Source organism: Aythya marila (genome assembly GCF_965140915.1).
Source record: "Aythya marila genome assembly, chromosome: 27".
Classification (NCBI taxonomy): Eukaryota; Metazoa; Chordata; class Aves; order Anseriformes; family Anatidae; genus Aythya; species Aythya marila.
The window spans coordinates 5,736,756-5,758,961 of record NC_139068.1 but is presented as its reverse complement, the minus strand read 5'-3'; the positions used below and the strand labels follow the sequence as shown (position 1 = coordinate 5,758,961).

Here is a 22,206-nt window from a genome sequence, read left to right as displayed (position 1 = left end):
TATTTTGTATTCAGCACTTCACGTGGTTGCTGAGGTTAGGAGCTCACTTTTACACCTGCATTTAAGCATCAAGCTAATTACTTGTGCTACTATATTGCACGAAGGTTTACAGCTCATGTTGCAGGTAACAATATAACTACGTACATGAGTAGCCAAGTGGCTGAGATGAAACACTTAAGCTTTAGGTGCTAGGCCAAACTTGGTATGCTATGAAAAACAATGTTGACTTCCCTGTAACTTGATGGAATTTCCTGGCTAATAAGAAACAAGTACAAAACAAATTGTTTAACCACTGATATTTTTAATATTTTGTCCTCTTGAGGAAATAAACAATGTCACTTTAAGTAATTTCATTTAATTCATTACTAATGGTTTCCAGAACTTTAGCTCTCCAAAGGAAAACTCTTAATACAGTGAGGTGCCGGATGTTATTGTGAGCAATGTAGAAATGCCTGTAAATGAAACTTTAATGTTTCTCCGTTCATGAGAAATTAGCTGATGGTAGCATATACTATTATATGCATGGTTAAAGACTGAAGCATTTTTGGCATGCACTGGTTGGAAAGACCCTTACAATTGCACCGTTTGTGATGCCTTTCCTGCACCAGCAAAGCTGAGGCTTTGTGCTGATTCCGCTTCTTGTGAAATGCGAAAAATATTGTAGTCAACAAGATCGTGCTGAGGCATCTGTTAAACACCAGGCACCACAAGAGCAATTACTATTAGGAATGACACCATTTCCTGCAGCACCAGAATTGGAGGCTTCTGTTGCTGTTAGTACGTAGTCACTGTGTTTTGAATGGTTACTTGCATGTTGCAGAAGGTGCCATGTTCTCCCTTCTGGTGCAGCAAATACACTAGAGTACGTGCTGTTAATTTCTTTACTGGTTAATATTCTTTAATTTCCAGGCTTGTCAGTTCCCAATGTTCATGGAGCACTAGCTCCTTTGGCTATCCCATCAGCAGCAGCTGCAGCGGCTGCAGCAGGACGGATTGCCATTCCCGGCCTCACTGGGGCAGGGAACTCTGTTCTGCTGGTTAGCAATCTGAATCCTGAGGTTAGTGGAGTCCTAATTTTACTTTTTTCTCCTTCCTGTTACCTCTACTTTCACTTTCTGAACACAGATTATGCTGAAACTCGTTGAAAGTGAAATCCTACTATATCTTAAAGGAAACGGCAAAACTAGAAAAGCAGATGATGTGCTCTGCAAGCTCTGAACCTCAAAGCAGATCAGTACTCTAGTTGCTGAAGGGAAATGAGAAAGTCCATCTTTCAAATTTAAATCTCGCTCTTCTTTGGTTGAAAGCCAAGGATGCTGCCTGCCTGCTCTTGTCCCACAAAGACTACAATGCCTGTCCCCTTCCTCCCTTCCATTTGGAACCTCCCTGCCATTCCCATGCAGTAGTGTCATTTGGGTCACGGAATAGTCATGTCCATTCTTTCTTCCCCATAGCATGTTTTAGTTTTTTAATACATTAATTCAGAACTACAGAGAGAGTTCATTCTGACCTCTGCTCTTTCTGTGTAGTGTCTGGACCCCTGCCAGCTTGACTTTGTACCTGTGCAGTTTTCCTCTGCCATGTGCTTGCACATTTTATTCCTTTCCAAGATTCCTGGAAGGTTTTCTTTAGTTAAACCCTGTAACAGCTCACAATTTACATGTTCGACTCCATTTAACTTAGTGAGTTGAAATACTTGGGTTTCTTTAATAACAAAGCAGGAAAATTTGAACAAAAATCTTTAATGGAAGACTGTATCAGAGAATTCGATATGGGTATCTTGATTTTTTGTCAGATTTTGGCTCTTTGTTGGATTGAAAGCGTAGAATCTTCTATTGTGTGCAATAGAATGAGAGTCTCTAAAAGCACTTTTAACTGGTGGGACTGCACACACAACTTAATACTACTTTGCAAAGCTATAAAACTTACCAGTGATGTCAGAGTAACCACAAAACCTCTTTTGCATCAAAGGAGAAGCCTGGATGTGATGAGTAATCAAAAAATATTCAACTCTCGATGAGATGCGCTAATTGAATCAGTAGTTCAGACTACTCTTCATCTGTCATTACTATTTTCTCCAGGGCATGAAATAATGGCAGGGGCTGTGATACCAGCTTTGATTTGGATGAGTTGGTTTTTCTGCCTAGGAACTCCTCTGCCATTCCAGGAACTGTCATCTCTGGCTTGGTCCCAGTGACCTGCTGTCCAAACAGGAGTCTTAATTAAACGATATGAGCTGGCATTGCTATTCTCAACCGATATAACACAGTCCATTTTTTTTCTTGGGATGATCGTATTGCCTGGATGGCAGTGATAGGTTGCAGACCATGCTTTACCCCCATTTAATCTGCATGTGTCTGATGGTGTGCACAGTTCTTGTTTAAACAGGATCAAGCAGTTATTTCATGCCTTGTGATTTTTTTTGAGCTCTTCACTATCCATCCAGCTTATCTTTGGGCTAGAGAGACTTTGATACTTGTACTGAAGCTGTGAACTAACAGATCTGAAACTTTTTCCATTGCCTGTATAATCAGTGTTGTAGAAACTTACCTATGCCACAACCAGTTAGTTAAGAGACAGTATTTCTCTGGAGTGACTGCTCCGCAGCGTGTAAGGCTTTTTCCTGAATCAGAATCCTGGAAATTAAAATGACTTTTTTTCTTCTCCACAGTGAGTGGGAGAAGTCTAAAGCACTCTAATCTGCGTGCACAGTTAGTGTTGCTGCTGGGAGCAGAGGTGCTTTCCCTTCCTGGATCAGCAGCAGCGCTGGGCTCCTGCAGTGTGGGGCCAATGCACTGAGATGGGAGGGAGCAGACTTCTGCTGTAAACATGGTACCAAGCTCCTTTATAGTAAGAACTTCCACCAGGCCTTTAAAGTACTCTTTTTGTAGTGGAATAGCTGCTCAGCCTGGTATTTTGCTCTATATGCAGTGGGTAGTATCTAAATTGGCTTTTTTTTGGTTTTGTTACAATTAAGTATACCGTATGGGCTACTTCCTTTAGTCCTTGGCCCTAAAGCAGCAACTACAGCTGTTTGACTTGACAGGTGAAGTTATTTCTTCTGAGAAATGCTAGTAATCAAAAACAGTATTTTAAGACAAATTTTAGGGAATACCATTGCCATTTAATTAGTGTTAAAGCCTGTAGAAGTCACTCTGTTGTGATACTGTCTCTTACTTCTTTGTATATCTTAAGTAAAAATGCCTTTTCTTTATCGTTGTGTTCCACTAGGTAAAAACCTATTAACTGTTTCTGTAAACAAGTTATTGTATGTAGAATTCTATAAATCTGACTGATGGAACACTACATATTTCCTTATGTATTTACTGACCTGTGTTTTTTGCTACTTTTTTCTTTTCTCCCCCATCCCTGAATTTTTTTTCTTCCCCTGATCCGGAATTTCTTTGCCAACTGACTGCACGGTACTTCTGCTTCCTGTTGTTGCTTGAAACAAAAAATAAAAACATTCCCCTTCCAAAAAAAAAAAAAAAAAACCCTGCTCTTCGGAAACCAACCTGCCCTTCAATATTAACCATCTTGAAAACTTCATCATCCATCAACCAATTTCGCCATTTCCTGCGGGGACTCTGCCCTTCCTCGTTGTGGACGATTTGTGCAACCTCGCTCTCCCCTTCGATTCCTTACCTCTTCCCTGTCCCTCCGCTGCCTTGCTCTGCTGTTCTCTAAAGAGAGTTACACCCCAATGCCTCTTTATTCTTTTCGGTATGTTATTATTCACACTTTTTATTACCTTGTTTTTCATTTATTTGAGATTACTTTTTTTTTTGATACTTCAAAAATGTACAGTTTGCAGTTTGCCATTTTTTTGAATGCATAATTTTTACATTGTTTATTTAGTTTGCTATTTAATTTAGTTTGCCTTTATTTTATGTTCAGTTATGCATGGTTTATTGCTTTGCATGTCTTTTTATAAGAGTTTTAAATTGTGGTAGCATGCTAAATTGTCCAGTCTTCTGGCATTTAGATTTTTGCTCTTTTTTTGCTGAAACCCAGTATCTTTTTCTTTAATGTATTGTTCCATTATTATTCTGCTATATAAGAATTTTCCTTAAGTAGAGCAGAATAAGTAAAACATGGTTGGAATGAGATTAGTTCTGGTTGTGAATGAATGTTTTTGCTCTTGGATTGATTAGCTAATATTAAGTTGAATGAGACTTCCCTTATTCCCCTTACCTGAAACTATTTTTTCCTCGCTTTCTGAAGGAGTCTATGGTGATGTGCAGAGGGTGAAGATTTTATTTAATAAGAAAGAGAATGCCCTAGTTCAGATGGCTGATGGAAACCAGGCTCAGCTTGGTAAGCAAGCTTAAATTTATCGCATTGTTAGCATTAAGAGATATCGGTAATCAAAGATTTAGTATCAGTGCTTTCTCTTCAAAAAAAAAAAAAAAAAAAAAAAGATGAAAAACTCACAAACAGCTTGTGCCTTTAATTGCTTGCCTGCATATATGGTACGGTTTTGGTGCAACTCCAGAAGGTATGGTTTGTTTGTGCAAGATAATCCAGAGGGAAAATGATGGAATAAGCAGTACTATAAAGCAGAGTAACAATGCCTGTCATGGAGTTCCTGGAAGATGCGATAACTGCATAGGGAAGAACTCAAATGAAATCTAGCTTTGATATTAGTGTCTGAAGAGAACTGAAATACCATTGTAGTCAGCACTGTCTTTACTGTTACAGCTATGAGCCATTTAAATGGTCAGAAGCTTCACGGGAAGCCAATCCGTATAACATTGTCCAAGCATCAGACAGTGCAACTTCCCCGTGAAGGGCAGGAAGACCATGGTCTGACTAAGGACTACGGAAATTCTCCTTTACATCGTTTCAAGAAACCAGGCTCCAAAAATTTTCAGAACATCTTCCCCCCTTCTGCCACTCTTCATCTGTCCAATATTCCGTAAGTATCTGCGTGGAGAGTTTGTGTGCCTCATTGTGGAAATATTCACAAGTTTAGTGTGAGAGTAAACGTTGTCAGCTTTTTAACTTCAGACAGTAGAAAAGATTGCCCATCTTCCTGTCATTCCTCAGTCTTTCCAGTCCAAAGAGCTACTTGACTGGTAGAGAATTTAGGAAAGGATCCGATGGGAGCTGTTTTAGAGGTGATGTACATTTGACTGGAGAAATTATTTGTTTCAGACCATCAATAACTGAAGAAGACCTCAAGATGTTGTTCTCAAGCAATGGTGGAATGGTCAAAGGATTCAAATTCTTCCAGTAAGTGTTTTCCTCTTATGTCCTGTCCTTACGCTGGGCTCTGCAGTGTGAAAAGGGTAGAAGCATTTGGCTCTTACTATCAAAATCCAACCCAGGTTAAGAGAACGCTGAGCAGAATTGTTGCTTATGTAGTAATTGACTCATCTAGAATAAAGAATTACAGAGTAAGCCTGGGTGGGGTCCATGGTGAATGACTTGATGAAAATTTTAGGGTAGCTGAGTGAGAAGTTTGGATAGTCACATTTGTCTTACAGATGTACTCCCCGTGTAAAAGGACAGTATGTTGCAGTTATCGGGTAGCTGATTTTCTGCCTGGTCTTGAGTGCTGGTTAAGAAAGCATGTACTGAGTTAAGCTCTGTGTATGACGGTACTGAGTGACTTAAACTTCTGTCTCGTCAGGAAGGACCGTAAAATGGCTTTGATCCAGATGGGCTCTGTGGAAGAAGCCATTCAATCACTCATTGACCTCCATAATCATGACCTGGGAGAGAATCACCACCTGCGTGTGTCCTTCTCAAAGTCCACCATTTAAAGCTTTGGAAGGCGTGAGACAGAATGGACTTAACCTCTTGGGTTCAGCCTTGACCTTAGAAGGCTGAACACTAGGGTTTCAACTTCCATCATTCCAGAAAAAAGCCACTTTAAAAATGCAGCTGAAGTGACCTTAAAAGACCAGAGATTTTATTTTTTTAAAGAGAAATCAGTTTACCGGTTTTTAAAAAAAAAAAAAAATTAAATCTAATTCATATTGCTAACCTTGCAGTGATGGGTAACAATCTTGACTGTTCAAATAAATCACAAGTTAAAGTTTACACTTTGGAACCTGCTCTGGGAAATTCCCCTCCCCTCCTGCTCCTCCTCCCCTGAAAAGCAGATCCCAACAAGTTTATCAGGTTTCACATTGATGCCTTTTTTTTTCTTTACCCATCCATGCCTTGAAAGACCTAAAACCACTGTGTAAATTCACTTTTGCGCCTTTGAGTCAGGATTTTGCAAAATGCATGGTGTATAGGAGCTCCCAACTCATCCAGCACAAAAATAAGTTGCATTGATCCTACCTAAACTGTGCATCTGCTATCCTGTGCCTTAAACTTTTTTCTTCTTTTGGGGAAAACATCTGAACTGTAGGGATTGGATGGGAGAGTTGAGGGGAATGGATGAGCTCTGGCTCACTAGATCAGCTTATCGTAGTGAAGGACTAATGAAGCTGGCAAAGTGGATAAAGAAAACATTGGGCTTTGACTCTAGGCAGTTGTATCCCACTGTCCATGATGTCTCAATTTGCATAGGATCATGTGTCTTCATGCCACTTTCCAATCTGCTTGTGGTTTATCTCCATCTGCAAACCTTCCAGTGGGAGTTATTTAAGATCCTTTGTGTGTAATGCTCAGACCAAGTAGAAGGGTCTGGGTGGGGAAGCATTCCCAAGACCAAATCACATTCCATTGTCGATAGCAAGTCAACAGGCTCTGCCCTTCACAAGAGCATTGATCAAGATATGAAATTAACCACTGTCGGACACTTGTGAAGATGAATCATAAAGAATTTGTCAAATTGTGTGTATATATATATATCTTTAAATACTTGGCTAGGATTTGAAGAATTATTGAATATCCCACATTTAGAAAGGTGTTCATGTGAGTCACCTTCGTGCCCCTAATTTGAAATTAACAAGACCAATGTAGCTCTGCCATCATTCTTATAGCATGTCTTCAGCATTTGAGCTTTTTGTTTTAATTCTTGTATTATACTTTTTGATGCAGTTGCTGTCATCTGTGCCTAGCAATATTTCCAGTTGACCAAATATTCTAATCTCTTTATATGCAAAAGAAATAGTTTAAGTACCTTTTTATAGAATGATAAGATGGTATAAACGTAATCTAAATTTACTCCTTTGTGGTATTACCCTTGTATACTGTACTTTCTTATTTTTTTTTTTTGTAATTGAAACTGTAGGGCAGGAATTTAGTTATCAGGCTGAGGTCATGACTGAGGATGAATAAATGTAATGACATTGAAACATGCTAAGCAGATTTTTAAAGCAATGTGTTTGAGGTAACAAGCACAATTAGCTTGTGAATTTAAGTAAAAGGACCCAGGCTAAAGTTTTACCCTTTTAACCTATAAGCCCAGATATTTTTAAGTTATAGGAAGGGAATCTATTATAAGTAGAACGCAGATCGTTTTTTCCCAGTGATACAACAACCATTTTTTTTCTGGCTTACGACTCTTTCCTGGGCCATTCTGCCTTCTATTTTGTGTAATCCAATGTTGCCTTACGTTTCCCTCTAACCTGCAACCTGTTCGGATGCAAAATAACAAGAATCTTGTACTTTTTTTCAGGGTTTTTCTGCAAATTGTGGACCAAAGTTTGTTTTTTGTCTTAGTGTTGCAAGTTATGATTTCCTTGCTTAGTGTGGGAGCTCTTGACTTGCCTAGCACTGAGTGTTTGGAAAAGTCTTAACTTTTCTTAGTTCCTCCCTGAAATCTTGAGGATATGCATTATGCTGGAGAAGTGTGTGAAGTCTGAGTGAGGGTTCAGCTCGGGTTGCTGGCATGAGATCAGTAATTACTTGTCTGCCTCAGTCTTCAGTCGGAGGCCGAAAGGGGTGTGAAACCACCTGAAATGGAAGTTGCCCCCAGCTGAGCTGAGAAAAAGTTCAGCTGACATCAGCTGACAAGGAGATGCTGGTTTCAGTTACCTCTAAAGCTGAGTAAGCCTGTTAAGGAAATCTTGAGCTGCCTCTGAAAAATCTGTTTCCTTGCCAGCATCTTACATGCAGCAGTGCAAATTCAGATGTCTTGGTGGTAGTTGTCAGCTGGAGTTAGTTCGCTCATCTGCCTTCCTTCCCCAGTGGAAACCAGTAAGTTGAGTCCTCCCGCAGCTGGGGAGTGTGGGCAGTGTGGCTGCTTCTCCTGAGCACACCCCAGGCAGCACTACCTTAAGGATCCATGCACAACCCGAGTGGAACAGCTGTGGTGGTTTAACTTTTAAAGAATTCAATCAACCTCACCCAAGACACTGGGAAGAGGCTTATTGGAATGAAACCTGTCTGGTGGCCTTTAACGTTGATTTGGTCAACCCACAGGCTTTATATATTTTGCAAAATGCAAGGAAGTGAATTGAGGTAACCCCAGAACCCAGACAATTGTGGGTTTTTTTCCTTTGGATCCCTGTGTTTGCATGTAAAGAATGTGAGTAACAAAAGGGTGTACATATTTATAATTTTTTTATACCTGTTGTAAGACATGAGGGGGCAGCAAAACCCAGTTTTTTATGGTGAACAGATGTATTGTATATTTTGATAACAGCTATTACAGGTTCAGTATTGTGGAAGGTGGGGTGGGGAGGGTAAGCATACACAACATCAGAATTCCATTGCCTCTTTCAAAGAATGTTTGTAATGCAAAAAGAAACAAAATTAAAACTATTTTATAACAACCTTTGTACCTTTCTGTAGCTCCATTATTTACTGTTCAGATTGTAGAAAGCGGTTATTGGCCAGTCTGTACTTGTGCTTTCAATAAATTTCTTCTGTATTCTTTGCTTCTGATTTTCCTCTCTCTTTATTGTGCCTATTTTGCTTCTGATTTTTCCTTCTAATGTAATTTCAGCTGCCTCATACATAACTTTGACTTTTTCGCATACCTCTGGGCTGGGGGAGTGTTTCTTCATGCTGGCCCCTCTGTGCAGGGGGCAGGATGGTGAACCAGGCCTGGGGCTGCGTGGGGTGACCGAAGCCCCCCGGTGTTCACCCTCCAGCCCTTCAGAGCTTGACCAGTGAAGTTCAGAGGTATGAGGTTATAGGGCCTTAACCGATGCTCTGCCTTTGTCACACTCCAACACTTTTTTTTTTTTTTTTTTTTTTTTACTTCATGTTCCTAAACTTTCCATATATTCTAGCTAATATCCATGAAATAACCAACTCTCCAGTCAAATACGTAATACTCTCTGTAGTTTTGTGCTCTAGATGTGTCGAAGCTTTCTGGCTAGCTGGATGTCTCAGTGCTGAGTTTCCCATCCAGTGCCCCGGTGTGACCTGGCCAGGTTGCTGTTGTAATGGCTAGGAGGGGGCTGGAGGCTTATTTCGGTTCCTGGGGTCACCCTGCTGTGCTGGTGGGAGCTGTGCTGGTGGGCACACCTGGCTGCTCAGCCCCCTGGGGAGCGAGGCCTTCTGTCCTGCAGGTTTTGTCCTCTCTGTGAGTCCAACACAGTTGAAGAAAAAATACTTTCTGAAAGCAGGTGCTGTGGTGTAGAGCTGGACACCTCAACACCTCGGCATCCCGAAGTTTGGGATCACAATGCTCAAGAAATAAAACCTCAGCGGACCCCCTGAGGCTCGTGGCAGTGTGCTCTGTGCTGTCCCTGTCCCTCTCCTTGCACCCCTCCAGCTCTAAGCGATGCTGGGGGTGCGCCGAGCTCCAGCAGCCGAGGGTGGGGATGGACAGCCCGTGTCTGCGGAGGTGGGACGAGTAAAAGCTGCGCTGCTGGGTTCGTGGCTCTGCTCCTGTCCTTTGGCTGCGTTCCCTTTGTGTTGAACCGCATTAGCATTAAACTGGCTTATTTTATAGGCTTCTCGGTTCCAGCTTCAGCCTCCAAGCTGGGTTCTGCAGGAGCCTCAGGCTGCTGAAAGAGATCAGTGTTGTTCCTGGAAAGTGTAATAGGATTTGTAACAGCTGCCTCTGCCCTCGCCCGCTGATGCGCGTGTGAAACGCTGCAGAGCTCTGCGTGCCCTGGGCACCAGCAAGGCTGCGGGGGCCCTCCTGTAGGCAGGGGGGGCCCTGGGGTGCTGGGGGGGGATTTACGGCCTCCTGGCCCCTGCTGCGGGGGCTGCTCTCCTGTCCAGCATCGCAGCAGCTCCCGGCACTGCCGGTGTCCAGGTGCAGGAGGTACAATGCCTGCACTGGCTCACCCGTGTGCATCTGACAGAAAGCTGACTCTCAACCTGTGCTTGTAATTAGACCGTTCTCACTGACAGCGTAGGGCAACTTCTAGAAAAGATGTTCTTTATTTAGAAAATGCTGAATTAGGGGAACCAATATTTTATTTTCAGCAAGAGAACAACAGCCTCATCTGCTCCCTGCCTCCAGCAGATCTTCCTACCACGCTGCTGTGCGCTGTAAGATGGGGGCAGAGGCTTGTGCAGAATAAACACCAACATGAAAGGCCAGGCCAAGCATCCTGAGCGTCTCTGGCTATGGAAAGTGAATGCAGATAGCTTGGCTTCGCCACCAGCTCTGTAAATGCCACTGCTAATCCTCCGAGCATGCCTCTGAGGGAGAGTCTGAAGTGCTGCTGCCAGCCCTGGAGTAGCGCTGCTCATGCTGCTGGAGCTGAACCAATATTTGCTGAAGCCACTTCCTCACATTGCTCCGTGCCGGGGGGTACTCAGAGTCCTGCAGAGGCTCTTGGAGGGCTGAAAGGCTGCGCCCAGTGCCCTCGGAGAGCGGGGCCGCAGCCCCTGGGAGCCCAGGGCCGGTGTCGGGGCTCCCTGTGCCCGGGGAGGGGGTGGCTCTGGGGTGGCCGTGTCCGGGTGAAGCAGGGCTGAGGGCAGCAAATCCTCCCTGACCCCTCCGCAGGGACAGGGCCGAGGCTCCCCACGGCTCCAACCAACCCGAACCGTGCCACCGCTTCGCAGGCACCGAGGGAATTTGCTTTATTTGCTGCTCCAGGAGCAATTAGCGAGCGGGGCCCAGCTAACGAGGCAGGGTCTCCCCTCGCCCCCTCCCGCAGGCTGGGCACCCGCTGGCGGTGGGGCTGGGGCTGGGGGGTGGCCGTGGGGGGATCCCGGTGCCCCCCAGGACCAGGCCCAACAGCGGCCTCCAGCCAGGGGTCCCTACGGGGGGGCTGCGGCACGGAGCGGGCGGTTGCCATGGAAACGGAGGGGTCGGGGAAGGGGCCTGCGGTGCCGTTGGTCACGGTGCTGGGCGGGGGGCGGCCCAGGGCCCCCACCAACAGCTCGGTGCCGCCGCTGCCTTCGTTCCCATCTCCCAGGGGACAGCAGGCTGAGCCCCCTGCTCCCAGCACGCCACCAGCCCCCTACCAAAGCCCGGGACCCCCCCAGCTCCCCGGGACCCCCCCTCCCGCAGCACCCACACCTCGAGCTGCTGCCAGCAATCCCCGCGCTAATCCCCCGGTGGCTTTTCCAGCAGCGCAGCGGGGTTACGCGGGATAATCTAAATGTTTGCAAGGCCGAGGCTGTGGGATATCCACTGCTAATCCAATTGGCAGTTCAGGGCCATCTTCACAGCACCCCGCTTCTGGAGCACCGGGGGCTGTTGGCGCTGTCCCCGCTGCACCCCTGGGGGCACCAAGGGGCTTGGCCACACTTGACGTGATGGGGGCTGTGGGGTGGCTTCGCTTCGGGCTTTGCCACCTCTCCCTGCCCCAGCACAGCCTCACCGCGCGGCTGTCACCGTCCCTGCGTGCAGAGCTCCTGGGGAAGGCAGCGCGCGGGGGCGGCAGCCACATCCAACCCCCCCCCAGGTCTGATTTACGAGCCGTGACAAATGGCAGCAGATGCTGCTCCACACCGCGGCCGGGGTCGTGCAGGGTTTCGCTGCCACCATACGGAGATGGGCTGGGGGGGGGGGGGGCAGCCTGCGGGGCTGCCTTTGCTGCGGGTGCCTTGAGCTGCCCCCTGACACCCCCGGCAGCCCCCGTGCAGCCGGGGCTCTGCGGTGCCCTCGCAGGAGGCCGGGGATGACACAGGGACAACACGGGGACAACACGGGGACAACGCGGGGACGCCGTCCTCGTGGAGGCCAGCGCGGCAAGGAGGGTGCCACGCGGGAGCCGAGCTGGGTGCCCGCATCCCCGGCGTTGCCACAGCAACACAACCAGAATCTGCAGCGCCTGCACTTCCCTCCCGGGGCGGCTCCGGAGCCGCGCTCGATGCGAGCGGGGTCCCCGCGTCCTGCGCGGGGTCACGAAGCCCCTCGCACCGGGGGCCCCTCGGCCGCGCTGGCTGGGGGTCGGACGGGGTGGTGGCGTGTCGAGCTGTATTAACGTAATTGCTCGTCATCGCCTGGTTTTCATGGGCTGCAGCCTGGAGCTGGTTTCTCCTGGTCCGTGGTGGGGTGGAGAGGAGCCCAAGCCCCGCTGGAGGCGTGGGGGCGCGGTGGCTCCTCTCGAAGGGGACAAAGGATGGGGCAGGGGCTGCTCCACAGCCTTGGGCCGGTCCCGCACAGCTCAGCCGGGGCTCCCCCGCTCCACCCAGAGCCCAAATCCTCCACACCCCACCTTGGCAGCACCGCTGAGCCCTGGTCGTGCCCCGCAGACACCCCCTCCCCAGCCCTTCTGGAGCTGTGCCCCCCAAGGACGTGGCCCAGCCGGGGCACATTCACATTTTTATTCCTTTTCAAACCACAGCAGGTTCAGCCATTGCCTGGCAGATGCATTCACAGCTTGGAGACCCCCCCCAAGGGCTGCCTCCCCAGCAGCTCCCGGCCCCCCCAGGACCCCATGCACAGGGAATTCCCCCGGGGGGCTCCTGCCAGCCCAGGTGGGTGCCCTGATGCTGGCAGGACCCGGGCTGGCCGGGCAGGCTGCGCCCCGTGCCCCCCCCGGTTGTCGTCCCCCCACCCCCAGCACTTCCCTACCCAATGTACACACTCTACTTTAGCCAGCACAGTATTTACACGCTCCTAACACCCAGAGCTCGGACCCTGGACAAACACCCCCCTCCCGACACCGTCCCCATCTCCCTGCCCCCAGAACGATCCAGCCAACGCGTGGCCCCCGCCTGAGCCAGGAGCCCCATGGCACCCCCCCCCCCCAAAGCCCTTTAATGCTGTTTGCTCCCCTCCCACCCCACAGACTTACAATGCCAGAGTCAGAATAAATTACCCCCCCCCCACCCCAAAATATCAGCACCTGTGTTAGAGAGAGAAGTGAAGTCCAAAGTGCTTGGAGACGCCCAGCTCCTACGGGCGGGCAGGGGCACGGAGCCCCCTCTGCGCTCCCCGGGGTCCCGCGCACCCCTCGGCTGCCCCGGGGGGGTGAAGGTGTCTGGCCCCACCATTTTGTCACCCCGATGCTAACAACAGCCCCGTCCTGCCACCTCCCCAACAGGAGGGGGCCCATCAATTACGGACCCCCTCCGTCACCCCCCAGGCAGGGCAGAGGGCGGGTGGCGGGGGCTCAGTCCTTAAACCTCCGGCTGGCCTGCATTTTCCTGTAGTAGTTGTCGGCCTCGCTGTCCGTGTGCCCGTCCTTCTCGGCCGGCTTCCTCCGCAGCGTGGACTCACGGCTGGCCGTGCCCAGCAGCCCCTCGGGGGGGCCGTCCCCCCGCTCCCCGCCGCCCCCCGCCACCACGTTGATGGTGGCCAGGCTGCCGTAGCGCGGCTCATCCTGCTCGATGTCGCTGACGGAGGAGCCGGGGGACACCCCGGCGCTCTTGGCCGGGCGGAAGCCCCGGAAATCCTTGCCCATCTCGCCCAGCTCGTAGGCGTCCGGCCCCTCGGGCCCCTTCTGGGCCGACTTCCACTCCCAGGGCCCGTTGCCGGCGGAGAGGTGGACGACGGGGTGGTGGGGCGCGTGGGCGTCGATGGTGATGATGCTGGAGCTGTCGCGCTCCGAGGGCGAGCGGTACTGCGAGGAGTCGGAGCTGGTGGAGGACGAGGACGTCTCCGAGTGCTTGGGGGTGACGGACACCATGCTCTGCTGCTTGGACATGGCGATGACCTGCATGAGGCGCGGGGGGTTGGCCACCCGCTGCGCCCCCCCTTTCTCCGCCACCATCACCCACTTGGCCCGCACGGCCGCCCCGCCGCCGGCCGCCCCGCCGGCACCCGCCTGGCTCTCCTCGGGGATGTGCACCAGCTGCGAGGCGCCCGGCCGGGGCTGGATGAGGACGCGGGGCCCCATGGCCGCCCGCTCGGCCGGGCGCGCCTGCACCGTGGGGTAGAGGGACGGGGGCACGTCCTCGTCGGCGTCCCCGGCGCCCCGGCCCAGCGCGCCCGCCTCCTCCGCCAGCGTCATGCTGCGGCCCTCCAGAGACTTCTGCTTCCACTCGGTGATGAGCTGCTTGGAGCGGGAGGCGTCCACGGGGACGTGGATGGTCATGTGGCGCCGCGCGGGGTCGTCCATGGAGGGGGTGTTGACGCGGGGCAGGGTGTTGCTGAAGGTCACCATGTTCTCCTTGCCCATGGGGCTGCGGGGGGCCAGCAGGTCCACGTCCACGCTGGCGCGCTTCAGGCTGCCCAGGGAGTTCTTCTCCCGCGGCACTGGCCGCGCCGCCTCCTCCAGCCGCGTCTGCGGGTTCAGCTCATCGGTGCTCACCGACTTGTTCTGGTGGTACACGGAGTCGTGGCCCCGCTGCGTCAGTGCCCGCAGCGCGTCCTTGGCCGGCGCCGGGGCCGGGGCCCTCTCCGTGGGGGCGCGGAAGTTGCCCACAGCGTGGTACGCCTGTGGCGGGGAGAGCGCGGGGTCAGCGGGGCCGGGGCGCGCAGCACGCAGCCCCCGCACCCGGCAGCACCCACCAGGTAGGCGGCGATGCCCGAGCCGATCAGGAAGCCCACGTAGACGTCGGCGGGGTGGCTGCGGTACTGCGTGATCTGCGTCAGGCCGCAGATGCCGGCGGCGATGGCGAAGGCAAAGACCAGGATGGGCTTGAGGAGCTTGGTGCTGTCCGAGATGATGGAGTTGAAATACATCTGGGGGGGGAAGAGGCCGTCAGTTGTGACACCAGCACCCGCTGCCTTTGCAGCACCCAAGTCCTCCCCGGCCACGCAGGGCTCTGCCGGGCACAAGCAGCCTTGCAGCGTGTGGCACCATGCGGTCCCCGGACTCACCGAGACGTAGACGGCCGCGAACGCCGACAGCGTCGCGTGCTGGGACGGGAACGTCTTCCTGCAGCGGGGACAAAGCGGAGCTGCTGGGTGCGGGGGGGGACACGGGGGGGCTGTCCCCTCCCTGGCACGTACCTGGCGGACAGGATGGCATGCTTGTCCGTGCCCGAGCAGATGTCCTGGGTGATGTAGGGGTTGGCGTCGCAGGGGGTGCCCAGCAGCGTGTAGTTGGGCTTGCAGACGGTCAGGAAGAAGGGCGCGTGGTAGCCGGTGGCCAGCTGGATCACGTCCGTCACCAGGGCGGTGGCACAGAGCCCGAACACGTGGACACCTGCGGGAGGCAGAGCGGGGGGGATTGGTGGTGTCACCCCCACCCTGCACAGGATGGGCCCCATGCGCCCCTTCCCAGCCCGCACGGGGCATCCAGGGACCCCCTACCAGCCTGGGGGCACCTCAAAAACACCAGGAAGGGTCCGGTGAGGGGGTCTGGGTAGTGGGTAGAGCTGTGCATTGCTGGGCCTGGCTGCCCCCACGTCCCCCCCAGCCCCAGGACACCCCCGAGGAGGGCATGGCTGCCCGGGCTGCGGCACAACGTACCCACAAACCTTACGGTCCTGCGCAGGAAGGAGTTGAAGTTGCAGCCGCCGGCGTTGATGCTGCCCTCGGCCCCGGCGCGTCCCTTCAGCCTGGACTGCAGGCAGTACACGATGCCCTCCCCGACCATGATCTGGGGGGGAACCGGCAGCTCAGCAGGGCCCCAAAACCCGGCCCAGGCAGGATCCAGACCCCCCCCGACCCCCTCCCATCAGCGGGACGGGCCCGGGACGCACCGAGGCGGCAGGGGCGGCGAAGGCCAGGCTGAGCAGCATGAGCAGCGGGATGAGCTCCTCGTTGGTCTCCACGTAGGGCATGGAGAGCGCGCGGTCGTAGCACTGGAAGCCCACCTTGGCCGGCTTGAAGAGGTCGGTCAGCTCCAGGAAGTACAGCGTCACGATGGAGGAGGCCACGATGGGCAGCTGGGGGGGCCGGGGGGGGTTGGTGGGGGCTCCTCGCCCACCCCAGCCTCCAGAGCCCCCCGCTGGGTACCCGGGGGTCCCCAGGGGGCACCGGCCGGGCGCGGGGCCGTGCACCGAGCAGCCCCGAGGATGCGCGGCCCCAACCCGGGTGGGACGGGGGTGGGGAGGCCGCAGCCCCCCCACGGCAGCCCCCCGCCCACCCCACACCTACCTCCACGAAGTAGAAGCAGGGGAGGAGCGTCATGCTGTCCTTGGGCGCCTTGGCCTTGTCCTTCGGGGAGATCATGGTGCTGGGGCGGGCGGGGGTCCCTGCCGTGGGGCAGCCGGCGTCACCCCGGCGCTCGGCCCCACGGGGGGGGCCCCCACTGCACGGGGGTCGCGCTGCCCCCCCCCCCCCCACCTCCTCCCAGCCTCCCGGGGGGGCTGTGACAACAGGTGGGGCGGAGGCTCGGCTGTCGCGACAGACCCCTCTGCCGCGATATGCGCCGCTGCGCTGGGCGTGGGGAGGGGGCGTGCCGCCCGCAGAGCCCGGCCGGGGAGGGGGGGGGACGGGGGCGCCCTCCCCGGCCCCCCGAAACTTCTGACAAGTCCTGGGTGCAAAAAGGGGGGGGGGGGCACGAGGGGGGTGGAGCAATGGGGGGCTGTAAGGGAGGGGGCAATAATGGGGGGGGGAGATCGAGGAGGGGGATAACGGGGGGGTGATAACGGGGGGCAGGACCGGGGGGGGGCAGTACCGGGGCCGAGCGCGCCGCAGCCGCGGGCGGGGGCTCGGGGGGGGCCGTGTCGGGGCGGGGGCCCGTCCCTTTGTGCCTCCGCCGCCGCCCGCGCCCCCCACTCACCTCCGCTGCAGCCGCCCCTGGGGGGGCGAATCCGGGCCGGGGGGGGTCCGGGGGGGGCCGGGCGGGGCGGGGGCGTCCGCGGGGCTCCCGCTGCAGCGGGGATGCTCTGCGAGCGCGGCGAGCGGCTGCTTCCTCCCCTCCTCCTCCTCCTCCTCCTCCGCCGCCGCCTCCTCCCCGCCGCCCCCCGCCGCCCCCCGCCCCGCCCCGCCGCTCCCGGCCCCTCTCGGGGCTTTGGGCGGCCGCGGGAGCCCGGGGGGGGCCGGGGAAGGGGAGCGGGGGGGGGTCGGGTGCGAGACAAAGGGACCGGGGGGGGGGGGCGGCACCGAGCGGGGGCGGCTCCCCCGTGCTGCTGTGCGCCCCCCCCCGCTGCTGTGTCCCCCCCTAGGGCCGCTGTGTGCCCCCCCCAGTTGCTTTGTGCCCCCCCAGTGCTGCTCTGCCCCCCCCAGGGCTCTGCTCCTGGCACTGGGGGGCCAGGGCCATGCCAAGCCCCCATCTCCAGCCCCTTTCCCCCCCCCCAGCCCCTTGCCCCCTGGTGCAGCCCCCAGCTGCTGGGCCTCGTGTGGCTGCGCCGCCCCCCCCCACCCCCGAGCTTGGCTCGGCCGCTGGTCGAAGCCTCAAATCCCCCCAAATTCAGGGCTGGGGAACAGGGGTGCAGCTCCCCTTGCCCCCCCGTGGGCTTCCCAGCCCCTCTGGAGGAGGAACGAGCCCCCCCCGTGCCCCCCACCCGCAGTGGATCCCGGCCCCGTGCCCCTCGCACACCCCGGAGTGCAGCCCTGGAGCCCGCTCAGGCCCCAGGGGCCACCGCAGCGCTGCCCCCGTCCCATTTTCGGCCCTAAGTGGGCAGAAATCTCCCGGCGTATTTAACGTTTAAATCCCGAGCGGCTGAAAGCTGCGGCTAAGCCGCTCTCCCTGCGGCTCCACGGGCCCAAAGTGCAGAAATCCGCCCCCCCCCCCCCCCCCCGAGAAAACCCGGAGCCCCCCCACTGCACCAGGCCCCTGGCACCCTCCTCCTGCAGGGGTCCGAGCCCCATGGCCACGAGCTCCCCAAAACCCAGGGGCTGAAGGCGAGGCCGAAGCTGCCCCATGCAGGGACCCGCTCACCCCGTGTGCCCCCGTCCTGAACCCCATCTGTAGGGCCGGGGGGGTGGCAGCAGCTGTCCCCCCCCGTGCTGGTGCCTGTCCTGCTGAGCCCCGTGTGGCCGCGGTGACCCCGGGAGCGTTTGGGCGGCTTTGGTGCAGCCGCAGCCCGGGACGTTTGCACGGCAGCCCGGAATCAAACCCAGCAATTTTTGAGCTGTAAAAACAGCAGGCACATAAAAAAAAATATAAAAATAAAAATTGTGTGTGAGAAGCAGCTACGTGGGCTGCAGCCGAGGCTTCCTTCCTCGCCACTGATGGAAATCCCAGATCCCGGCCCCGCTGCGCTGGTGGCGCGCAGCCAGCCCGGGGCAGCCCGCGGGCAGCGCATTGGGCACGGGCCCCTCTGCAGCCAGCCCCGAGCCCCCCGTCCTGCCCCCATCCCCATCCTGCACCCCAGGGGCTGAGGTTTTGCCGAGGTCCTGGTGTTGCCTGGGCAGGAGCCGGGGGGCTGCAGGTGGTGGGGGCTCGGGGGATGAAAAACAGCCCCGGGGGTGGGGTCGGGTCCTGCCTCTTGCCTGGGGACCCCAAGCCAGCTGCTGGTGACCCCAATCCCACTGTCCTGGGGGTATTTGGGGCCACGGAGCAGGCTGGAGCTCTGTTTGGCTGCGTGGCCCCTGAGCACCCCCCGGGACAGCAACCGTTGACCCCCGTGCTGGGGGCCAACGATGCAAAAATCCCCTCCCGCCCGTGCCAGATCCAACAGCTGGGGAAGGCTGCTTCCTCCCAGCTTTGTTTGTGCTGAGAACTCTTGACCTGTTTTATAACCTGAATGTTTAGACACACTCGATATTTTCCTCACGCTGCGGAAACCCCCTCCTTTTTCCCTTCCTTCCCCCCCTCTCCGCGGCCCCAAACTGGACATAAAAGCGAGTCCCAACCCTGCCGAGCCCCACGGCCGGGTCAGAGGCTCCCCACTGCAGCCATGGGGCCGTGTCCTGCTCCCGTCCTCGTCCTCGCTCTGTTCCTGCAGCTGGGGGCCGTGGTGAATGGTGAGTGCCCCCCCCTGCACCCCAATACTGGGACGGGGATGGACTGGGACAGCCCCGGAAGGGGGCCAGGGACAAACTGGGGCATCCCCAGGGCGGTTCTGGGCTCTCCCAATGGTTTTGTGTCAGCAGCCCCGGGTGGGGGGGGCAGGGATGGGGGCACTGTGAGGGCTGGGGATGCCCGTGGGGAAACTGAGGCAGCCGGGAGGTGGGAACGGGGGCACCGAGAGCAGGGAGAACGCCAGAAAAAAACAGCAGCTGTCCCAAACCACACGGGGAGCAGGTCCCCAGCACATGGGGGGGGGGACACGGCGGGGGGCCCTGCAGTGCTGTGACCCCAACTCATTCTGCTTCTCTCCCGCCCGCCGCAGCACAGCCCCGGGGACGGATCCTGGGGGGCTACGAGGCCAGGCCCCACCTGCGGCCCTACATGGCCTCGCTGCAGCTGGACGGGCAGCACGTCTGCGGGGGCTTCCTCATCGCGGAGCAGTGGGTGCTGAGCGCCGCGCACTGCACCGAGGGGACGTGAGTGCCGGGGGGGCAGTGCCAGGGTGCCCACGGTGGCGGCCGGGCAGGGGCTGCAGGACCCCGGGGGCTGCCAGCTCCCTGGGGGGGGGTCTCTCTGTGAGCCCACGGCACCCCCCGTGCCGTGCCCTGCCACAGTGGTGCTGAGCCCCCCACCCTGCACCCCCTGCAGGAACGGGAAGCTCTTCCAGGTCCTGCTGGGAGCCCACTCGCTGAGCGAGCCGGAGCCCCACAAGCGCCTGTACCGGGTGCGCGCGCAGATCGCCCACCCCGGCAGCAACATCCACAACAACAGGGACGACCTCCTGCTCCTCCAGGTGCGTCGGGTGCCCCCTCCCCACCGCCCTCGGCACCCCAACCGCGCTCACCCCGCGGGGTCACTGCTGGTGCCGGGAGGAATCCCTCGAGGCCAGGCTGACCGCAGCGCTCGGCCCCCTCTGTCCCCCTCCTGGCCTGTGGGACCATCCCCGCTGCCCCCGCCATGGATTTTTGGGCTGTTTCCCAGTGATTCCATCACCCCTGCAGCCGTAGCTCTGACCTCCGGCCGCGTGCTGGGGGCTGCGGGCGGGGAGGCAGCACCGGGAGCTCGGGGAGGCCGGCGCGATGCCGGGGCCGTGTCCCGCTGAGCCGGGTCCCTTCCTTTGCTTGGTGGCAGCTGGAGGAGAAAGCGGAGCTGAACGCGCACATGAAGGTGCTGCCGTTCCAGCGGGAGGACAGGGACGTTGAGGCCGACACGATGTGCGAGGTCGCGGGCTGGGGCACCATCACCCACAGCGGCCGGCGGCCGGACAAGCTCCAGCAGGTGGAGCGGCCGGTGATCAGCCGCGAGCTCTGCAACCACCGCACCCGCCACGACCAAACCATCACCGAGAAGATGATGTGCACCGACTCCCGCAAGAAGGACACCTGCAAGGTACCGGCCTCCTCAGCCTCCTGTCCCGGACCCAGGGCCGTGGGCTGGGGCTGCCGACCCCCATGGGGGCCTGGGTGGGAACAGCTCTGTCTGGGGGGGAGAATGTGGGGCAGGACGGGGCCATGGGGCAGGATGGGGCTGCAGCCCCAGGGAGGGAGCGAGGTGGGGAGTGGGGAGAGCAGCAGCAGTGCCCCCCCCGGCACTGAGCCCCTGTCCTGCAGGGAGACTCCGGGGGCCCCCTGGTCTGCAACGGCGTGGCCGAAGGGGTGGTGACGGCCGGCTCCCGGGTCTGCGGCAACTACAAGAAGCCCGCCATCTACACCCGCATCGCCCCGTACGCCGCCTGGATCGACGGCGTCATGGCCTCAGCAGCCGGGGACGAGGCCGGGGACGAGGCCGCTCGCTGAGCTGGGCTCACGGAGGGACCCGGCTCCACGCCACGGCTTGCTGCTGCCGGCCCGGCCCACGCTGCTGCGCCGCTGGGCGCTGGGCTCCCCGAGCACCCCCGCACCACCGGGCCGGGAGGGGGCACAAAATGGGGCAGGGGGTCCCCAGCCTCCTGCTCGTGAGGCTCAGGGGCTGGCCGGGGGCTGAGCGATGCCCGGGGAGGGTGGGGGTCCCCAGGCCGCAGGCTTTGCTGAACGCGCCCGTACCGCCGACCGCGACCCTCTGCAATAAAGCAATCACTGCTCCTGCCGCAGAGCTGCTGGGGCCGAGTGGGGCTGGGGGGGGGGGGAACAGTGTGAGAGCACCGTGTGGGGGGCACGGGCAGCTGCACACACAGCTGGGGGGTGGGTGCTGAGCCCCCGGGGCACCCCCACACTCCCCATCGCTGCTCCGTGCCATCTCCGTCCTCGCCTCCTTGGTCACACGTGGGTGAATCCCGTCCCCCCCTGCAGTGTGCTGAGCCCCCCCCCTGCTCTCCTGCCACCGCTCACCCCCGTTGGGCTCTCCTGGAGGGGCGCACGGACCCCCTGAGCCCCAGCACCTCTCCCGGCCCCGCTCCCATCACCAAACTCCGTGGTCGAGTGCCCTGAGCCCGGTGCCCTGGGTGGGAGCGTGGGGGCCACATCCTGTGGCACGGCGAGGTCCGGAGCTGGGACCAGCTACGGGTTCCTTGTGTGAGCATCCAGTAAGGCCCAGGAGCTGCTTGCGGTGCTGCTGGCACGCTCAGGACCCCGGTCCTTGGCCCCAGACCCAGCTGCGGGGCCCCAGGGCTGGCACAGAGCCCCGACATACAGTGCTGGGACCAGCAGAGCCCAGCTGCTCGCCCTGCCCTAACGCAGCCGTCGGGGGAAGGAGAGCATCCTGCCCGGCCTGAGGCAGAGGAGCCCAGCCATCGCTCCCTCCGCGTGCCACCGCACGTTAAATAACCCCAAACCTGCTCTGAGAAGCAGGAAACGAGCGAGGGCCCAGGCTGATTAGTTTTACTTACAGGGGAAAGGAGCCTTAACAAGGAGTTGGAGCTTCCTAATTAGCCTTTTGATTTTCCTTAATTACCAGAAGAATAGCAAGGCAGAGCGTCTCCACACAGCAACGTATTAAATGGAGCTGAGAGCCAAGCTCTTTGCCATCAGCTCAATTTTTCACTAATAAATGAAAACCCATTCCCAGAGGGATATAAATATATTAAAAAAATGGCTCGTTCTTTCCCTCAAGTGGTCTCCGAGGACAGCCCGAAGTTTTCTGGCTGGGTGGGAATTTGGCCAAGCCACAGATCAGCTCCAAGCCTCCTGGCTGTGCTTTGTCCAAGCACTCA

The 22,206-nt window shown here is 56.7% G+C and overlaps 3 protein-coding genes across 5 annotated transcripts in view; 2 read left to right on the top strand and 1 right to left on the bottom strand.

Annotated features, from left to right (window-relative positions):
- The window catches only part of PTBP1 (polypyrimidine tract binding protein 1), a 29,944-nt gene extending 21,161 nt beyond the window's left edge, over window positions 1–8,783 (top strand). For all 3 annotated transcript variants that reach the window (XM_082780011.1, XM_082780010.1, XM_082780009.1), the window contains 6 exons: window positions 910–1,058; window positions 3,690–3,723; window positions 4,225–4,317; window positions 4,702–4,918; window positions 5,158–5,235; window positions 5,636–8,783. In XM_082780011.1, coding sequence (XP_082636137.1) covers window positions 910–1,058; window positions 3,690–3,723; window positions 4,225–4,317; window positions 4,702–4,918; window positions 5,158–5,235; window positions 5,636–5,768 — 704 coding nt within the window. In that variant the 3' untranslated portion in view covers window positions 5,769–8,783. The remainder of the gene's footprint in view (window positions 1–909; window positions 1,059–3,689; window positions 3,724–4,224; window positions 4,318–4,701; window positions 4,919–5,157; window positions 5,236–5,635) is intronic.
- A 4,441-nt stretch (window positions 8,784–13,224) lies between these two features.
- PLPPR3 (phospholipid phosphatase related 3) lies at window positions 13,225–16,330 on the bottom strand (the record flags this gene model as incomplete). The annotated part of the gene is made up of 7 exons (XM_082780256.1): window positions 13,225–14,645; window positions 14,720–14,893; window positions 15,032–15,089; window positions 15,164–15,359; window positions 15,626–15,755; window positions 15,859–16,044; window positions 16,256–16,330. The coding sequence occupies 7 exons, from the start codon at window positions 16,328–16,330 to the stop codon at window positions 13,380–13,382; spliced, it is 2,085 nt and encodes a 694-aa protein (XP_082636382.1). The 3' UTR covers window positions 13,225–13,379.
- Window positions 16,331–18,853: 2,523 nt separating this feature from the next.
- On the top strand, window positions 18,854–21,143 carry LOC309888042 (complement factor D-like). Its single transcript, XM_082780233.1, has 5 exons — window positions 18,854–19,012; window positions 19,381–19,534; window positions 19,707–19,851; window positions 20,190–20,447; window positions 20,669–21,143. The coding sequence occupies exons 1-5, from the start codon at window positions 18,946–18,948 to the stop codon at window positions 20,852–20,854; spliced, it is 810 nt and encodes a 269-aa protein (XP_082636359.1). The 5' UTR covers window positions 18,854–18,945; the 3' UTR covers window positions 20,855–21,143.
- Window positions 21,144–22,206: the final 1,063 nt, after the last annotated feature.

Excerpts from the sequence above, each read along its gene's own strand:
- LOC309888042 (XM_082780233.1), top strand. The coding sequence starts at position 18,946 with ATGGGGCCGTGTCCTGCTCCCGTCCTCGTCCTCGCTCTGTTCCTGCAG. Across the intron at positions 19,535-19,706 it reads GCGCACTGCACCGAGGGGAC|GAACGGGAAGCTCTTCCAGG; the intron begins GTGAGTGCCGGG and ends CACCCCCTGCAG. Across the intron at positions 19,852-20,189 it reads ACGACCTCCTGCTCCTCCAG|CTGGAGGAGAAAGCGGAGCT; the intron begins GTGCGTCGGGTG and ends GCTTGGTGGCAG.